Here is a 20498-nt window from a genome sequence, read left to right as displayed (position 1 = left end):
AGAAGGGCATTCCAGGCATCCCGCACCCTCTCCGTGAAGAAATACTTCCTGACATTGGTTCTGAGTCTTCCTCCCTAGAGCTTCAAATCGTGACCCCTGGTTCTGCTGATATTTTCCGACGGAAAAGGTTTGTTATTGTCTTTGGATCATTAAAACCTTTCAAGTATCTGAAAGTCTGATTCATATCACCTCTGCTCCTCCTTTCCTCCAGGGTGTACATATTTAGATTCTTCAATCTCTCCTCATAAGTCATTCGATGAAGACCCTCCACCTTTTTGGCCGCCCTTCTCTGGACCGCATCCATCTTGTCTCTGTCTCTTTGGAGACAGAGATGAATGTGGTCTCCAGAACTGAACAGAGTACTCCAGGTGAGGCCTCACCAAGGACCTGTACAAGGGGATAATCACTTCCCTTTTCTTACTCAATATTCCTCTCTCTATGCAGCCCAGAATTCTTCTGGCTTTAGCTATCGCCTTGTCACATTGTTTCGCCGACTTCAGATCATTAGACACTATCACCCCAAGGTCTCTCTGTTGATCCGGCTAAATTCCAACTTATCTGGCTAAGTAGCACCTTTGCTGCATCTTAGATGGACAAATTTGAATTTATCCAAATAAGTAATGGCATTTATCCAGCTAAGCAGCAGCAGGCTCTACTAATCTGCATGAAGTCTGAAAAGTGCTAATTCTCTAAGTAGTGCTTTTCAGAGTTATCGTAATATGTAAGATAGCTGGATGTCTAAAAAAAAGCACTACTTAGCCAGATAAGTCTTAAAATGCTACCTATTCAGCTAAGTCAAATATCCAGATAAGTGTAAAAGCTCTACTTAACTGGCTATGAGATTTAGCCAGATATCTAAGGCTTTTTAGACTTATGTGGCTATCTGACTTTGCCGGATAAGTAGCATTTTAAGACCTATCCGGCTAAGTAATGCTTCTTTTTGAACAAGTAGCGCTTTTCAGATTTATCCAACTAAGTAACACCTGCTGCTATTTAGCCGGATAAGTGCCACTACTTATCCAGATAAATTCCGATTTATCTAGTTAAGTGCCATTACTTATCCAGATAATTCCGAACTTGCGTGGCTTGCAGTTTTTACATACATGAGCAAGTTTGCATGCATAAGTACTTGTATAACCTGCGCATATTATTTGCATGCAAGTTATAAAATACAGTAGTAAATTTATGTGTGCCCTGTGTGGACAGGTATTACTGCATAGACTGGATGATTCAATTGTTTTTCTTTTCTGCTATCATCAATTTAGCTTGTTCTGTGAGAACTTGTTGCTTTGCTAAATTATTTGTATTTCTTGATCACTTACTGCCTAAGGGACTTATACGGCTATGTGGTGGCTGCTGAATGTGGGAACATATTCAGCGGCTGCTACTTAGCCACATAAATCCCACTTATTCTGCTAAATAGCACTGAATGCACTTTGAATATTGGGTCCCATATAATTAGTAAAAAGTCAGTTTAAATAAAAAAGTCTTAACTCAGATGGAGGTTTTCAGGTAAAGTATTCCAAAAATCAGGTGCTGCAATTGAAAAAAACCTCTCCCGCATCTCAACAAGATGAGCCTGTTTCACTGATGGAACTTCTGAAAGGCTGCATTGTAATTTATAATAAGAGCTAAACTACTATTAGGTTTGAATGAATAATTTACCAGTCTCTTCTGTGAAAACTATTTCTTAGGAGCTGCAGGAGAGGGCTCTGGGGACTGGTTGTGTTGCATCTAGAAACATGTATATGCAGAGGGAAATGTTGACTTACTCTGATGAAAGAAAATTATTTTGTGGTTGTCAAGAAGGGAGGCAAGTCCAGACATGCACAGTTAAAACTTCTGACTTGACCCCACATAATTAGTCTTAGCATTTCACAGGAACCAAAGGAGGGTGTTGCTTTTGTGCTGTCAAGCAAACTCCAGCAAAGGTATATACAAAGGAAAAGAAACATTGATCTGGACTATCGTGTAGAAGCCTAGGGTTAAATGCTACCAATTTAATCTAAATACTAACAAAGACCTTTTTCTAGATTTCCAGCTATAGAGCTAGTGTGTCTTGCCATGTCGGACAAAACTACACTGCTACAGTTAACTGGAAGTAACAGAAAATTCTCAAGAATAGAAGAAATATGAAGAGTGCTACTATTGTTCAAGATAATTGAAGGTCTTTTAGAGAAGAATCTGATTTTTTTTTAAACACAGCACCTACCGACAGACTGTACTGAGAAATATGGTCTGATTGCAATTCATGCTCTCTCTGTAGACATTTCTTTCTGTATTAGATTAACTATATACTATATGTGCTCTTAAATAATGCCTCTCAGTGCTCAAAGCAGAACAGAGGTGCAATGTTTTGCTTCAGACACATACTTGCTGAAGTTGCTGGAAGGGGTCAATCACCTCCGTATGCAGAATGTTCTGTGTGACGTTTCACTGGAAGCTGATGGGGTCATCTTTCCAGCGCATAAAGTTATTTTGGCATCAGCCAGCAGTTACTGCAAAATGCTGTTTGCTGGGAATGCATCAAGCACCGGAGATCCTGAAAGTACCATTAAGGTAAAAGATGCCAGTGCCCTAGGGCTTAATTCTATCCTGAATTTTATCTATTCCAACACACTAGATCTCTCTCTTCTTAACATTGAAGATACATTGAAGGCAGCAGAGATCTTGTTGGTTCGAGAAGCTATTAAATTGTGTTTTAAATATTTAGAAGAATGCCTAAACCACCAAAACTGCTTAACTATCCTTAATATTGCAAAAAAGCATGGCCCAGAAGAATTAAAACAAAAGGCTATTTCCTACATAGGTCAGCACTACAAACAAATCTTTTCGGATGCCCAACTGCTGAAGGATATAGACAGAGTTACCTTGTGTGAAATCTTGGAGAATAACAACATTTCTGAATACAGTGAACTGGAGCTATTCGGTTTTGCAAAGACTTGGTTGCAACATGACAATACAAGGCACAAAGAGGCAGCTGAAATTTTTAAGAGAATCCGATTTCCTTTGATTCCACTAGAAGATCTTCAAAGAGATGTGCAAGTAATGCCCATCATGAAAACCAATACCACCTGTTTCAGGTACTTGCAAGAAGCATTGAGCTACCATTCTCAGCTCTATGCGCAGCCCACTATTCAGTCTGAAAATTCAGCTGTACGCTCCAGTTCAGAGAAACTGCTGGTACTAGGAGGAAGAACTAACAACAACAACATCTGCGGGAGCATCTGGGTTGGTGATCAGGGCTGCAGCACGTGGGGCAAACTTGGAGATCTTTGTACTCCTGTCTACAATCATTGTGTGGCTGTAATTAATAATTTCCTATTTGTTATTGGAGGCCAAAATAGATTTGATCCTTCAGGCAAGTATCCTTCAAATGAGGTAAGAAATTATCTTATGTATCATACAATATTAAGTGATTGCAGTATATTCATATCAAAAAATGGATCATGAATCCTTTTTGATTTAGCAGTAATGTCATAAATCTACAGTACTTTTGAAAGCCCTAATGTCGGGAACACTGAGTTCAGTTCTCAGGCCTGGTTTCTGTTCTCTGGTTCAGCCAGGGCTGGGGATGCTGCGGAAGCAGTGCTTACAGCCCCTGGTAGGGAGGGAGTCTCAACTATTGCACAACAGTGACATTTATTGGTTAGACTCAGACTGCACATATAACAAAGGGAGCCAAAATCCATAACCTCTGGCTATAAACTGCCACTGTAATAGTTCAACTAGGTGTGGAGTGGGGTGGAGGAAGGGAAGGGGGGTTTACTAAAATAGAGGAAAAAAATCTGAAAGGTTGGAAATAAAAGCTTATGATACCATAGCCCAAATAGAAGCTTGTTCTAATTGAGCTGAAAACCCAGAAGATAATGAGAAACCCCAATTGTCCCTCCCCATGACACCCCCCCAAAAAATAGTAATTGATGATGACTTGGCCAACATAGCACTATTTCAGAATGTTTATTTTCTTGTAAATTTAAATAGTGCATTTTATCAAAATGTTTAACACAAGGAAGGTTCAATATGAAGGGAAAGCCAAGGTCAAAGCCAGAAATTCCAAACCCTGAGGCACGAGGAGACAGTGACAGCCAAGGTCACACAGAGAGCTGGAGGCAGAGAGGAGTCTTAATTTTAATATCCAAGACCATCTGAATCACAGTTCAGTTATAAGTCTTTGAGAACTTGAGTTGGCCACCCCTCCACTAGGGCTCCTGCTAGAATCCTGCAATCATGGGCCCTAAATCTGGCCAGTAGGTGTCACCATTGTGCGATAACTGCAGCATCTCCAGACCTAATCAACCTTGGAAGTAAAAGACCTCAGGAGAAATTTAATATAGGTCTCTCAGCATGGTAGTGCATAGCACTAGTGATGAGACACCATGCCAGCTCTAGTGTTAGCTTTTACTTGGACTAAATTAATATATTTGAAATTAAACATTTTCAAAAATACACAAAGGGACTTACTAATGATATATATTTGCAAATAGAGAGCCTGAGTTACTAAGGCTTTTCTCCCATTCTTTGTCTATGGTGAAAATGTTTAGTAAACCTAACGCCCATAGACCTCCTATAGCTGAAATTCTTCTGTTTATTTCCCTTTCTCCCTTACTTTAACTTTACAACTCTTTACAGCTTTGTAAACACCTTTACTGTAGTGCAACCTGTAATTTACTTGTACATATAGTTGGTCAAAATACTGCTTAGCTCATTCAGCACTGACCTGATAAAGTCCCCAATGTAATAAGGCGCACTAAGTTACACACACATATCAGCACACGGTTCTGCGGATGTAGCATGGCTGTCAAAAGCTGGTCACAAATGTATGAGATGGTTCAATAAAAAACTCTCACCTACAGCTTATTTGTTGATCTATATTTCTATGAAAATAAAACTGACACTACACTGACATCCCTTTATAAATCCTTAAGCAATTCAGCTAGCAGAAAAGCACTACAAGGAATATTTCTGAAGAACAAGCAAGTTTTCTTACCGTAAATGATATTTCCGTAGATAGCCATGCTGTCTGGGACGTCCCTCTGGGCGGCCTCGAGGTGGAGCTTTTGTAGCAGTTACAGAGCTTTGCCCTGTGCAGCTGCATGCATCTTCCCACGTGGTTCAGCACCCTCTGCCTCCTCAGTCTGTAACTTAGCATAAAATATTTTGAATGCAACTCTCCCCTCCCCCTGACCCTTCTCCTCCGGCTTGGGCTGTCCATGGAGATGGGGGGGGGGTCTGCATGGCTAATTCATCTTGCTATCTATGGAAATACTGTTTACAGTAAACAAACTTGCTTTTTCCCTTCCATAGCAGGGCTGAATTAGCCATGTTGTCTAAGAGACCCCAGCTCCCGGGTTGTGCCTCGCTCGGCACATGGCACCTTCCCGTTATAGGAATCCCACTGCGAGTCCAACCCAGCTTACCTTGGATAGCCCTGAGGGATTCTTCCGTGTGAGGAAAGTCAGCATCGCCATACCCAGCACCAACGTCTGCTGGTCCAGGCAGTAGTGGACAGTGAAGGTGTGCAACGATGACCACGTGGTGGCCGACAGATGTCCACCAATAGCATGTTGCGGAGATAAGTGACAGATGTGGCTAACACTCTGACTTGATGTGTTTTGACTCTGGTCGGGAGCGAGTGGGAGCACTTGAAGTAACAGAATTGGATGCATTGGGAAATCCAGCTGGCAATGGTGCATTTTGCTACCGGGAGACCAGAGCATTCAGGTTGAAGGACACAAACAGTTGCGAAGCCCTGTGGTCCACGTGGGTTTTACGTTTATAGAAGGCCAATGCTCTTTTGCAGTCTATGGGGTGCAAGTGTTCTCTGGCATTGGTGTGCGGCTTAGGGAAGAAGATGGAAAGAATAATGGTTTGATTGAGATGGAACACTGAGACCACCTTGGGCAGGAAAGACGGATGAATGCGAAGGGTCACCTTGTTATGGTGGAACTGTAAGTAAGGAGGATAGTGGACTAGCACTAGTAGTTCACTGCCTCTCCTGGCTGATGTCAGAGCCACAAATAACACCACTTTCCAGGTCAAGTACTTGATGAGGGTACTGTCCATGGGCTTGAACTGGGATAGAATCAACTGTTTGAAGACCAAGTTTAAGCCAGGGAACTGGGGATTTTGTCATCGGGGGCCAGAGGTTCAGGAGGCCCTTCATGAAGCATGAGATCAACCGAAGCTGTTGCTAGATTGGTAGAGGGTAAGTAGGCAGTCTAGGAGCGCTTCTGGCGCGCAGGCCAACAGATCGATCTGGTGACTCTAGCACCAGGCCGAGTACCTCTTCCATTTGAGTTGGTAGTTCCTCCTCGTGGATTGCTTACAAGAGGAGATGAGGATGTTTTGTGCTTCATAGGAAACCCCCTGTTCTATTAGTAGCATCCTTTCAATCTCCAGCCTGTAATATGCAGAGAGGAGCACATCAGGTGTTGTAGGGCACCCTCCTCCTGTGAGAGGAGGTCCAGGTCGTGACCTAGAGGAATTGGTGGAGCATACCATGGCTGCCGAGGTGCTGGTGCAATCAAAATCAGGTCGGTGACATCCTCTATGCATTTCTGCAACGTGCGGGACAGCAACAGAATGGGAGGGTAAGCGTAGAAAGTCCCCCGGTCCATGGGATCAGGAAGGCATCTTGTACCATCTGAAGGGGCTAGGAAATAGGGAGCAGAGCCTGCACACTTTCCTGTTGCTCTCTGTGGTAAAGAGATCCATGATTGGAATTCCCCACCGGGCAAAAATGCGGTCCGCTACGCTCTGGTTCAATGACCAATCGTGAGGGTGGAATATTGTGTTTAGGCGGTTTGCGCAGGTATTTGCTATCCCTGGAAGGTAGGTAACCTGCAAGATGATGGAGCGGTGAGTTGCCCACTCCAGAATGATTATCGCTTCCTTGCAGAACTTCCAAGAACCAGGCCCTCCTTCTTTGTTGATGTAAAACATGGCCATTTGGTTGTCCATGTGGACCATGACTACCTTCCCTTGAACTTGATCCTCAAAAGTGAGTAGGGCATTCCGGATTGCCCAAAGCTCCAAGAGGTTTATCTGTTGAGTTCTTTCCAATAGGGACCACAGGCCCTGCATCTGCAGCTGGTCGATGTGGACTCCCCAACCCTTCTGTGAAGTGTCCATGGTTAGAATGACTTCATGGGAAGGCAGCCGGAAGAGCATGCCCATCGTGAGTGAGTGTGGGTGCAGCCACCACACTATATCTTTGCACATGTAGTGAGTCAGGCAGACTGGGTGCGACAGCGGTTGACGATACTGAGTCCACTGCACCTTGAGCCCCCACTGCGCAGGTGAAGCCTGGTGGCCCGCCATGTGGCCGAGAAGAGTGAGGATTTGAAGAGCTGACATGCTGCGGGTGGCCCACAAGTGCCTGGCTAGGATCCTCAAACTGTTTGCTTGGTCGATGGGTAAAAACGCCCTTTGGACCAGGGTGTCGATTCTTGCTCCTATGAACTGTATGACCTTGTTGCGTTTGTCGGCCGTGGCAGCAGGCCCTCTTACCCTCTTCTGCCTGCTCCAGCATCTGGCTCCACTTCCCTTGCGGCTGTGGGCCGCCGTGTCCATCCATGGGCCATCCCTGGCGCTCCTGTCTCTACAGTTGCCTCCAGTGTTCCGAGGCGGGCTTCCCCGCGTAGTCCGCGGGGAGACGCCACCGTCCCGCACCGTGCCTCTCCCTAGGTGTGCGCGCGCATGCGTGCATCTCTGTTCCTTTTAAAGCGGCCACAGCGGGAACCTAACCCGCGGTCCCGGATGATGACAACACTGAGCTCCGGTATATAAGGCCAGGCTCAGCTTCTGTTAGTCACCTTTGCAACAGGTCTCCACGCTGGACATGTACTTCGTTGCTTCCATGGTGATTTCCTCGTGCTCCTGGTTCCTGTTCCTTCCATGTTCCTGATCCTGGTTTCTTCTTCTCCTGAATCCTGTGCTTCATTCTACTCAACTATTCTTACAGACTGACCTTCTCCTGGACCCAACCTCTGCTTTGCCTGACTACGCCATTGATCTTCTCCTGGACCCGACCACTGATTTTCCTGATTATGCCATTGATCTTCTACTGGACCCGACCACTCCTTTGCCTGACTTTGCCTTTGATCTTCTCCTGGATCCGACCACTGCTTTGCCTGACTGCGCTATTGATCATCTCCTAGTCCAGACCACTGCTTCATCTGACCACGCTACTGATCATCTCCTAGTCCTGACCTCTGCTTCGTCTGACCATGCTACTGATCATCTCCTAGTCTAGACCACTGCTTCATCTGACCACGCTACTGATCATCTCCTAGTCCTGACTTCTGCTTTGACACTGCTTCTGATCATCTCTTGGACTTGACCTTAGCCTTGCCTTGCCACTGCTCCTTGATTGCCGCCTGCCCTGACTTCAGCCTGTTCCACGATGCCTCCACAGTCTTAGTCCTGGACTTGGCCTTTCAGGCTTCAGCCTGTTCTTGCTCGGGCACCCCCTGTCTGTCTCTTGTTCCTTTTGGCGCCTGGGACTCCGCCTCGTCCAGTATAGACTCTCCTGTTCTACTGTTGCTGGTCCCTGACTGACCTCCTCATCCTCCTGAAGACCTCGGACAGAGGCCCACCTAACTCCAGCCGGCCCCGACACCAAAGGGCTCAACCCGCGGGGAATGAGGGCTGATATTGGCGAAGCTCCAGCCAGCCTCTGTCAGTCAGCCAGCTCCACCTACCGATGGTGGGGACCCATAGGGTCTCCCCTAAGAGTAGCGAGTAGCATCATCCCCACCTCGGTCCAAGGGTCCACCTCCCGCGCAACAGACCTGGGTAGGCTGGAGACTGGATTTCTCGTAGTTGATCACCAGGCCCAGATTCTGAAGGCACTCTATCGATTTCTGCAGGTGCAGTTTGAGTATCGCGGCATTCAGAGCTATGAATAGCCAGTCGTCCAGATATGGGAAGAGTTAGATTCCCTTCCAATGAAGGTGGACCACCACCACCACTACTCATTTGGTGAAGACCGGGGGGGGGGGGGCAGTCCGAAGGGGAGCACCTTGTACTGGTAGTGCTGGCCACTGGACCTGAAACCCAGGTACCACCATGAGGAGCGGTGCATGGAAATGTGGGAATAAGTGTCCTTGAGGTCCAGCGAACACATCCAGTTGTTGGGCTGCAGGAAAGGCAGGATTGTCTTCAAAGACGTCATCTTGAACTTCTCCTTGAGGAGGAATTTGTTCAGGTCGCAAAGGCAAAAGATGAGGCAAAGGCCTCCCAATCTCTTGGGGATGAGGAAGTATAGGGAGTAGAAGCCCTGCCCCTGTTGGCATGATGGAATCACCTGGATGACCTGCTGGGTGAGCAGTGAAAACAGCACATCCTGAAGGATCCGCGATGTTGGGGGGATCCTGGGCTAGACCGCGTTCCAGTGAAGGGGAGGAGCCTGCTTGAAATTGAGTCAGTAACCTTCGCAAATGATTTCCAAGACCCAACGGTCAGAGGTGATCGCGGACCATGCCAGTAAGAATTGTGCTACCCTGCCCCCCACTGGCATTGATGGTGGTGGCTCCACATGACTCAAAAACTCTGCGGGGTTTGGGGGTGGGATGGGTGGTTGACGTTATTGACGTTGGCCACTGGCTCTGCCCTGCTGTTGGGTAGGCGGAGGGGTTTGGTGTTGTAACTGAAACATCGTCCCCCTGTATGGTTGATAAGGGCGGAACTATCACCTCTGGAAGCTGGGTTTGCAGTACCCCGAGTAATAACGCTTTGCACTGGTGGAAGGCTCAGCTGGGAGGAGTGATAGGACTGCCACATTCTGTTCCTTTAGTAGGGACACAGTCTCACGCAGCTTGTGCCCAAACAGACTGTCGCCCTTGTAAGGAAGATCCACCAGTTTTTCATGTATGACTTCCAGAATTGCACTTTCCCTCAGCCAAGCCAGGCGACGGGCGGTTATGACTGAGGCAGATGCCTCTCAAGGAATGTCGAAGGACTCATAGATGATACAGAGGAAATGGCGTAGTCCTTCTTCCATGTCCAGAAATGGTTACGGGAGTCCTCCGGGTGATGGGTCCACACCAAAGAAAGGTTTCAAGAACTGGAGACACTTGTAGAGGTACTGAGTGATGTAAAACTGATGCTGTTGTATTTTCGCACCCAGCATGGTGGATTGGAATGACTGTTTATCAAACTCATCCAGGTAGTGGTTGTCCTTCCCTGGTGGCGTGTTTGAGTGCAGTCTCATCTTCTTGGCTCATTTCATGGCTGATTCCACCACTATGGAAGCATGGGGGAGTTGCGGTGAGGAGTAGAATGGAGACTGCCTCATTTTAAACTTCAGGTCCATTTTTAGGGAGGTGGGCAGGGTGGAAAAGGGAGACTACCAACATTTCTCCAGCACTGAATCAAGAACGCTATGTGAGGGAAGCACCATAGGTTTGGCAGGCACCTTGAAAATCTTGAGGATGGCCATGACTTTTGTTCTGGGGTCCAGAATATTATTGGTCTTGATGTTGAGCTGTAGGCCCACCTTTTCCATGAATTTTGAATAAGAGAAGTCTTCTGGCGGAGAGGAGGGTTCAGGCGGCTCATCAGGTAGGTCTGAAGGGAGCCCAGTAGATGACCCCAGTGATGAGGGTGGCGAGCCCTGTGAAGGTGAGTTGGGCTGAGGGGAAAATGGGGAAAAGGGAAGCATGGTCTCTTCTGTGGCTTCCCCTTGGCCAGCTACATGTCCTCCTCTGGAGGGATTTCCCCTGACGATGAACAGGCCAGAGGTGAGGTGTGGTTGTCCGGTTCCAGGGAGGCAAAGAGACCAGAGAGTACTGTCAAGATCTGGGAGATGGCCTGTTCCACTAGAGCTCATCTGCTGGGGCCTGGAGTGGGTTGTTGATGTTTCTCTCCCCCTTTGGAGAGGGGGGCGTGGGTCTGTGATGGGCCTGGTATGGTGGCCAGCAGGATGTCGGAATCCAGGCCCCAAGGTTGCTGCGGCAGTGGGGGGACCACCCATGGAAAATGGGGGCAATCCAGCTCCTGTAGCTGTGGTGATCTCCTCCTCTGTTTGGAGACTGAGGAAATGTAAGAGTATAACCTCAACGAGGAGGTTGAGGAAGCCTCCGAGTCAGGGTAGTCCAATAAGGGCTTTCTATCCGTAGGATGCATATCTTGACTGTGTTTGTGCGAGTGGTGCTTCATGGGGTCTTTATGGCACAGAGAAGGATGGAGATGAGTCTGATCTGGTTGGTCTCATGTCAGTGCATTGGTGCATTGTGCACTGCGTCATGCGTCGGGGCTCGAGGCGGTGAGTCAAGCATCGGTGCATCGATCACCTGACACATGTGTGGGGCGAATGTACATCGGAGTCCAGGTTTGGTCGATGTGTTTAGGATCCTGCGTCGGTGTCTGTGTCACGTCGGGCGGACAGCGGTCCTGCTCCCAGGATGTCGGCTCCTGGGCTGAGTCGGCTTGTTTGGGGAGCCTAGTTCTTTGGCCATGGGGATTCTTGACCTTCTTGGCCCTAACGAGGCCCCAGGGAGGAGGCCCATTTCTTCTTTTCTGGCCCAGCTGTGCTGGGCCCCAGTGAGGAGTGGGACTCCGATGGCAAGGCATAGGAGCCCCCGTGGTCCTCCTGGAGTCGAGCCTTCTTTTCGGCTCACTGTCTTTGGGCCCGGGGGGACATTCTGCCACAGTTGCAGCAGGATGACTGATCATGATCCGGGCCCAGACAGATATAACAGTAATTATGCCATCGATGATTGACATCACCTTGCCGCACTGGCAGTATTTAAAGCCAGGCGGTCTCGGCCCCATGGTAGCACTGAAAAGTGCTTTTGAGTTCTTCTTTTTCTCTGAAAACAAGGCAGAGGAGAGAGCTTTGCGTGTGATCGGCAGCACGGAAGAGACAGACTGAGGAGGCAGAGCATGCTGAACCGCACAGGAAAAAGCATGTAGTTGCACAGAGCAAAGCTCTGTAACTGCTACAAAAGATTGAGGCCATCCAGAGGGACATCCCAGACAACATGGCTAATTCAGCTCTGCTATCGATGGGAAAAGTGATGTTTTTTACAATAAATGTCCTATGTACTTTATAGAAATACAAATTATTATTATTTAAGTCTATATTTGCAGAATTATTAGCAATCCAGCTTTACTGGAAAATAGAGAAAGTTAAAAACAGGTATGGAATATATATAGTGTATGTACAATTTTTTACATATGCAGTCTTTCACAAATAATAAGCGTTCAATAGAAGTATATGTTAAATGAGCAAATGTAGTATTTCAGAGTGTAACATAAAATAATGAGATGAGTGAGATACAAATACAGTGAACCTCTGATTTTTATACCAATAAAATGTTTAAACTGGTATAATAAGCCATTTGATTGATTAATCCATTTGGATTTAAGGGGGACAATTTTCAAAAGTTATTTACTTGGGCAAAAGGATAGCCTGAAAATCGCCTACCCTCTACATAGCTAAAAGTACATGAAGTGTTTCAAAACACACCTACTTTTACCTACATAAAGAGATGTTTCCAGGGGGGTGTTTAGGTCAGGGAGGAAAATAATGCACTTTGGAGGCAATTTTCCAAAGAATTTACACGCTTATATTGGCTTTTGAAAATTACTACTTTTATGCACCTAACTCCTTTGAAAATTCACTCCTTATGGCTGTATTGTCAAAAGGTTTTACACACATAAAGGGGCTTTTGAAAATCGCTATAATATATGCTACTTTTATGCATGTAACTCCTTGAAAATTACCTCCATAGAGTGCATTTTCAAATCTGCAGATGTTATTTTCTATGGAAAAAAATACCTGCAAACAAAGCAAGTGCAAGTACCTGTGGGTATATTTTCTCTAGGGCAGGAAAGAATGCAAATAATTTCCATTTGAAAACTGATGAAAAGATCCTGTGGACTAAGCATCAATGCATGCATTCTGAAAATTGTCCCCATGATGTCAGGAACCATGTGTAATCCTGGTGTAAGCCTAGCCAGTATTGGAAGTTCCTCACTGTAACATCTATTCTCTCCTGCTTTTTAGGTCTTTAGGTTTGATCCACGGAATGGCTCGTGGCTGCAGGTAGCTGGGATGTTGGAAAGGCGGACACGTTTTCATGCAGACGTGATCTCTGACAGAATCATCGTCATAGGCGGGGGAACACTGTTAGGAAACCTCACCCACACAGTGGAAGAATATAGGCCTGCTAAAAACAAATGGGAGTTCATAGCACCACTCTCAATGGCTGTAGCAGACCATGCAGGCACTAAACACAAAGGGATTCTTTATATTTCAGGTGAAAAGAATACTACAATAGATCTGTAAGCAATACGATGCAAAAATATTTATCAATTTCATTTAAGGGTGGACTGAAAATATATTTTAATTACAAAGTTCTAATTTAAATGACTAGAATGGAAAAGTTGGTGAGAATCTATTACTGATACGGAGTCCATTAAAAATATTTTAAGTTAGGTATGTAACTTACTAATAGGTAGAAAATATAAGGGTAATATTTAAAGTATTTTACATAGTTAAACATATAGGGGCAGATTTTCAAAGGGGTACGCGCGTAAGATACGCGCGGAACCCCCGAAAAGCTGCCCCTTCCACCCCCTGCATGCGCCGAGCCTATGTTGCATAGGCTCAGTGGCGCACGCAAGCCCCGGGACGTGCATAAGTCCCGGGGCTTTCCTGGGGGGGGGGTGTCGGGGGGGTGTGTCACGCCCAGCATGTCATTGGGGGATGTTCCGGGGGCGGGGCCATGGGCGTGGTTCCGGCCCAGGGGCCTTGGAGGGAATGGAGGCAGGCTGCGCAGCTCAGCGCGCGCAGGCTGCTGATTTTTTGCACACTAAATAATATACCCCAAACTTCGCCCCAATACTTAAAAAAAAAAAAATTCCCAAGCAAAACTTACTGATTCCTTTCGCCCACCAGCAAGGTGATCCTCTCCTCTCAGTGCTCACACTACAACAATAACCTCTTTCTGCACAGTAGAATCTTTATGGGTAGAAATCCCCCATGTGTTTGGTAAGAGTATAGTGATACCATCCACCTGGCCAAAATGATGAGCCAGCAGTGCAGTAATAATGGGAGATTTCAATTATCTCAATATTGACTAGGTAAATGTAACATCAGGACATGCTAGAGAGGTAAAGTTCCTGGATGGAATAAATAACTGCTTCTTGGAGCAATTGGTTCAGGAACCAATGAGAGAGGGAGCTATTTTAGATCTAATTCTTAGGGGAACGCAGGATTTGATGATCATAACGATCAAATTTGAACTGTTGATGGAACAGGGACAATATGTAAACCTATAGCTCTAACACTAATCTTTCAATTGGGAAATGGTTAAGATGGATAAAATGAGGAAAAGAGTTAGGAAAAAACTGAAATGTGCAGTTGCAAAGCTTAAGGGGCACATTTTCAAAGGCTAAGTGCGTACCATATGCGCGTAACCCGAGAAAATCTGCCCCTGCGCGAGCCGAGCCTATTTTGCATAAGCTTGGCGACGCGCGCAAGCCCTCGAACGCACCTATGTCCCGGGGCCTTGCAAAAGGGGCGGCGGTCTGGGGGTATGGCAGCTGTTCGGGGGCGGGGTCGACTGCTCCGGCACAGGCCTCAGGCAGGCGTAACTTTCGGAGTAAAGGTGTGGGGGGGATTTAGTTAGGGATGGGGGGTGGGTTAGATAGGGGAAGGGAGGGGAAGGTGGGGGGGGTTGGAAATAAAGTTCCCTCCAAGGCCGCTCCAATTTCGGAGCGGCCTTGGAGGGAATGGGGAAAGCCATCAGGGCTCCCCTTGGGCTCGGCACGCTCAAGTTGCACAGGTGTGCACCCCCTTGCACACGCTGAGCCCAGATTTTATAACATGCGCGTGGCAGCAAGAACTAAAACATGAAATTTCAGATCTATTAGTAAAAATCTGCAAACTATCATTAAAATTGCCCATTGTATCTGAAGATTGAAGGGTGGCTAATGTAATCCCGACATTTAAAAAGGGCTTGAGGGGTGATCCAGTATTTTATTTATTTATTTATTTATTTAAAGAGTCTTCTATACCGGTTAGTCGAAACATCACCTCGGTTTACATGGAACAAAAACAACGGAAATTACAAGTAACAGGGGAAGGGTAGGGGGTACAAAAAACCAATAGGAGAGCAGAGAAGCATAGGAACAATTAACAAGTGAACTATAATGTCATAAGAACAAGTTCATAGTCAAATTCAGGTCATGATCCATCACAATTCAATATTCATCAAGGATGTTGGGGAAAGGCTTGTTTGAATAGCCAGGTTTTGAGCTGGGCTCTGAATTTGGTGATGCAAGGTTCAAGTCTGAGGTGGGTTGGGAGTGAGTTCCAGTGCATAGGTCCAGCAATGGAGAGCGCCCGATCCCTTGTAGCTGTGAGGTGTGCTTTCTTTAGGGATGGCACATGGAGGGACCCTTTGTTAGTGGTCCTTGTCGGTCGATTCAAGCAGGTAAATTGGAGGGGATCTACCAGCCAGTTGGAGTGATGGGAATATAAGGCTTTATGGATAATGGTCAGGGATTTAAAGAGGATGCGGGAGGGAATAGGGAGCCAGTGTAGGTCCTTCAGTATAGGAGAAATATGGTCGTATTTATGAGCGTTGGAGAGGGTTCTGGCTACAGTGTTCTACAGACCAATGAGCTTGACTTCATTGCCTGTAAAAATAGTAGAAACAATTCTAAAGACCAAAATCATAGAACATATAGAACACATATAGAACACAGCCAGCATGGATTTACCCAATTTGCTACATTTTTTGAAGGGGTTAATAAACATGTGGATAAAGGTGAACTGGTAGATGTGGTGTATTTGGGTTTTCAGAAGACCTTTGACAAAGTCCCTAATGAGAGGCTTCTAAGAAAACTAAAAAGTCATGGAATAGGAGGTGATATCCTTTTGGGATTGCAAACTAATTAAAAGACAGGGAACAGAGCATAGGATTAAATGGTCTGTTTTCTCAGTGGAAAAAGGTAAACATAGAGTCCTTCAATATATTTATAATTGATCTGGAAAGGGATACGATGAGCGAGGTGATCAAATTTGCAGATGACACAAATTTATTCAGAGTAGTTAAATCTCAAGCAGATTGTGATAAATTGCAGGATGACCTTGTGAGGCTGGAATATTGGGCATCCATATGGCAGATGAAATATAATGTGGACAAGTGCAAGGTGACACATATAGGAAAAAATAACCCATGTTGTAGTTACACAATCTGAAGACGGCAAAGCAATGTGACAAGGCGATAACTAAAGCCAGAAGAATGCTGGGCTGCATAAAGAGAGGAATAACTAGTAAAAAAAAATAGGGGGTGATAATCCCCTTAATACAGGTCCTTGGTGAGGCTTCACCTGGAGTACAGTGTTCAGTTCTGAAGACCAAATCTCAAAAGAGATAGAGACAGGATGGAGGCGGTCCAGAGGGCGACCAAAATGGTGAGTGGTTTCCATCAAATGACTTATGAGGAGAGGTTGAAGGACCTAAATATGTATACCCTGGAAGAGAGGAGGTGCAGGGGAGATATGATACAGACCTTCAAGTACCTGAGAGGTTTTAATAATGCATAATCAACAACAAACCTTTTCCGTGGGAAAGAAATCAGTAGAACTAGGGGTCATGAAATGAAACTCCAGGGAGGAAGACTCAGAACCGACGTCAGGAAATATTTCTTCAGAGAGGGTGGTGGATGCCTGGAATGCCCTTCTGGAGAAGGTGGTGAAGACAAAAACAGTGAAAGATTTCAAAGAGACATGGGATAAACACTGTGGATCCCTAAAGGCTAGAGGATAGAAATGAAGTAATGAATGAATGGGGTAACTTGCTAGTGTGGCGGTTACTACCCTTAACTGTTGATGCAATGGTATCATTGCTCTCTGCTTCAATAACAGGGGGAAAAAAGGAAAAGGGGAATTAGATTCAGACAGCAAGCAACAAGGATATTTAATTTGGCAGTGTGGGAAAACAAACATAGGGGTAACTTGCTGATGCGGGTGTTACTACCCTTAACCAAAAAGCCTGAAACTCTTGATGGAAATTTAACATTGCTCTCCGTTTCTACGGCAGAAGGTAACAGGGAATTGGACTCAAACAGCAAACAACAAGGGCCTTGACTTTGACGTTCTGGAAAACTGATAAGTAAGCTGGGTAGGCTGGATGGACCGTTGGACATTTTCTGCCGTCATTTCTATGTTTCTATGTAAGGTTCCATAGTAGGATATATTACCTAAGAAAAATATCTGGGCATCATAATAGATAATACATTGAAACTGTTGGCTCAGTGTGCTGTAGTGGTCCAAAAAGCAAACAGAATGTTAGGAATTATTAGGAAGGGAATGATGAATAAAATGGAAAATGTCATAATGCTCTGTATCGCTCCATTGTGAGACCAAATCTTGAGTATTGTGTGCAATTCTGGTTGCTGCATTTCAAAAAAGATATAGTTGCACTGGAGAAGGTACAGAGAAAGGTGAGAAACTGTCCAACATACTTAAAAGTCTATTATTAAGGGAGCAGGTTTCAAAATGTTTGCATGTGATAAAGTTTGAGGGTATGTTTTACAGACTTTGAACCAATTTTCAAAGAAAAAGTATACCTGACTTTCACTTTGAAACTTGCTGCAGATACAAAGTACTCTTGGAGGTTTTTGCTTTCCTTTTGTGTGGGTACTTTTTCCAGGAAAAAATATGTATCGAGTTGAAAATGCAGTCTACGCATATTCTTTTTGTTATGGTTCCAGCTGCTGTGCAGCCTCCCCTCCACCACAGGACTCCAGTGAGTCATGTTCTGAACTGCATTCTCCAGCACGTCGCTGGTTTCTTGCCTCAGTCAGTCCTACAGCCTCCGCTCCACCAAGGAACATCCTTGAGCACAGTCCCTTGATTGACAAAGCTCTTCTCGCCTGCCTGCACCACACCGACGCTAGCCTGTCCCTTGCCTCAATGCTTTGGCATCAAATTCCTTTAAGCTTCTTGTTCTAGGCACCTCTGTCATGTGGCCTTACCAGGCCTTTCCTTGACTCACTTCATGACCTCTGGGCCTTCTGATGACTGTTTTGCCTTGCCTTGTCCTTTGGCCTTCTGTCCTCAGCCTTCCTTGTCTCTGTCTTGTGGCCTCTCAGCCTTCAGCTCTGTCTGGGTCTAGCCCTGAGGCCTCCCCAGTGGCGTAGCGAGGGGTGGGCGGCCGCCCCGGGCGCCGGGTCTAAGGGGGCGCCAAAAAGCTATTTAAATAAAAAAAGAAATTAGTATTTTAAGCCCAGATGTAAGTGTTGTTGAATACTGGCAGATCGTCTTATTTTATTTTATTTTATTTTGTTTTGTTATGAGAGATTTATAGTAATGGTCAGGGGCGGATTGACCTATCGGGGGATCGGGCATCCCCCGGTGGGCCGGTCTACCTGGTCACGTGGTCTCGACCGCGTGGCTTTTCTTCAGCCCAGCCTCAACGCCTTCGCCAAGCTGGCAGGGGCCGAAGAAATACAAATCGAGGCCGGCGGGGGCCGAAGAAAAAAAAATCAGCCAGCGGCAAGCGGGCCGAAGAAATGAAGATGGGAACCTCCTAGCCAGCCCCCGCTGGAGAAATTAAAATCGAGGCCGGTGGCGGCCGAAGAAAAGAAGATGGGCGCCTCCCAGCCAGCCTCAAGCGGGGGCTGGCTGGGAGGCGCCCATCTTCTTTTCTTCGGCCTCCGCCGGCTTTGATTTTAATTTCTTCAGCCTCCGCCGGAGACAGCCAGCCCCCGAAGGCTGGCGGGGGCCGAATAAATTAAAATCGAGGCCGGCAGCGGCGGAGGCCGAAGCAAAGAAGATGGGCGCCTCCCAGCCAGCCTCAAGTGGGGGCCGACTGGGCGGCGCCCATCTTCTTTTCTTCGGCCCCCGCCGGCCTCGATTTTAATGTCTTCGGCCCCCGCTGGAGACCAAGAGGGCCGAAGACATTAAAATCGAGGCCGGCAGGGGCCGAAGACATTAAAATCGAGGCCGGCGGGGGCCGAAGAAGTGAACACCGGTCTGCTAACCGCCGCCGGAGACCAGCTGTTCAACCTTGGATCGGAAGGGTGCTTCTGTGTGTATGTGAGAAAGGAGCGGTGTGTGTGTATGAGAAAGGATGTTACCGTCAATTTTTACGCAAGATGCAAATCACTGATGGAGGGAGGGGGCGCCGAAGAAGTCTCTTGCCCCGGGCGCCAAATTGTCTAGCTATGCCACTGGGCCTCCCTAGGCCTCTTCCTAACTCTAGGCCTCTCTCTGTCTCCCTGACCTCTGGCCTAGCCCTGCCTGACTCTAGGCCCCTTCTGTCTTGCCCCTTGGGGCCTTTCTTGCCTTCAGGCTTTATGTTTCATGTTCTGTGTTGTCCTTGTCTTGTCCTGACTTAGTTAGTTCCAATTCCATGCTTACCCGTACTCTGTTCCAGTGTTCCTGAGTTTCATTCTTACCTCTATGCAGCTCTAGTCTGTTCTAGGTGTTCCAGTTCACTCTTACCTTCACGCAGCTCCAGTCTATTCCTGTGTTCCAGTTCACTCTTACCTTCACGCAGCTCCAGTCTATTCCTGTCTTCCAGTTCACTCTTACCTCCACGCAGCTCCAGTCTGTTCTAGGTGTTCCAGTTCACTCTTACCTCCACACAGCTCCAGTCCGTTCCCGAGTTCCAGCCCAGCCTGCACGCCGTTCCTGAGCTCCAGTCCAGCCTGCATTCCGTTCTTGAGCTTTAGCCTAGTCTACACAGCCTGCCTTGTTCCAGGCTCACTGGACTACCCAAGTCTAGCCCTATTCTTGTCATGCTATCCTGCACCACTCTGGAGGTAGTGTCCACCATGCTTCTGCAGCAATGGAGCACAACACTTTTCTTCTTCAACCTATACATGCCCCCAGGAATGCCACCTTTAAATGCATCTAAATGTACATATGTTGTGGAACAATTATTGCACTTTTAGCTATATTGAGAGAATGCAATTTTCAGACAGCCATTTTAAGTGAGTGAATCAATTTTTTCCTGTGAACATGGCTTTGAAAATTGTCCTTTTTATCTTTAAAGATAGATTATCATTTCAGAGAATCATAAAGAGGAGGAGTTGAAGGAACCTCAAGATGTCATCTAGTAAATTTTCTTTCCTCCAAGCAGGGTGTTAAACTTGTATAATCCCAATCAAATCTTTGTGTATCCTGCTCTTAAAAAGCTCCTGTGATGGAGACTCCACTGTCTCTTAAGGTAACTTCTTCCAGTGCTTGATGCCCTTATAATTAGAAGGGTATTCATGTCTAACAAATTTCTCCTGTCCAAATTTAAACCTATTACTTCTTGTCCTTTCCATAGTGGAAAGGAAAAGTCCCAAATGCCATCCTTGTTGTAAGTCCTCTTTATATATTTGAAAACTGTATCAAGAGCCACATGGGATCCCTTCAGTTTTTTTTTTCTGCTGAGCCTGGTAGTGTGTGTTTTCTCTCATTCAAGTCTCACTTTTTTTTTTTTTTTAGGTTTTTTGCCTCTTTTATTGCACAGCAAAATAAAG

The 20498-nt window shown here is 46.1% G+C and overlaps 2 protein-coding genes across 9 annotated transcripts in view; one reads left to right on the top strand and one right to left on the bottom strand.

Moving 5' to 3' along the window:
* Window positions 1-20498, bottom strand: part of DPP7 (dipeptidyl peptidase 7) — a 213262-nt gene that overhangs the window by 77617 nt on the left and 115147 nt on the right. The gene's annotated exons all lie outside the window — the stretch shown is intronic.
* The window catches only part of LOC115096915 (kelch-like protein 9), a 30945-nt gene continuing 12342 nt past the window's right edge, over window positions 1896-20498 (top strand). The window contains exons 1-2 of the mRNA XM_029612201.1: window positions 1896-3381; window positions 13016-13268. Coding sequence (XP_029468061.1) covers window positions 2317-3381; window positions 13016-13268 — 1318 coding nt within the window. The 5' untranslated portion in view covers window positions 1896-2316. The remainder of the gene's footprint in view (window positions 3382-13015; window positions 13269-20498) is intronic.

The sequence above is a fragment of the Rhinatrema bivittatum genome, chromosome 8, assembly GCF_901001135.1.
Source record: "Rhinatrema bivittatum chromosome 8, aRhiBiv1.1, whole genome shotgun sequence".
NCBI lineage: Eukaryota > Metazoa > Chordata > Amphibia > Gymnophiona > Rhinatrematidae > Rhinatrema > Rhinatrema bivittatum.
The sequence above is the reverse complement of the archived record's forward strand: the minus strand, read 5'-3'. Positions and strand labels throughout refer to the sequence as shown.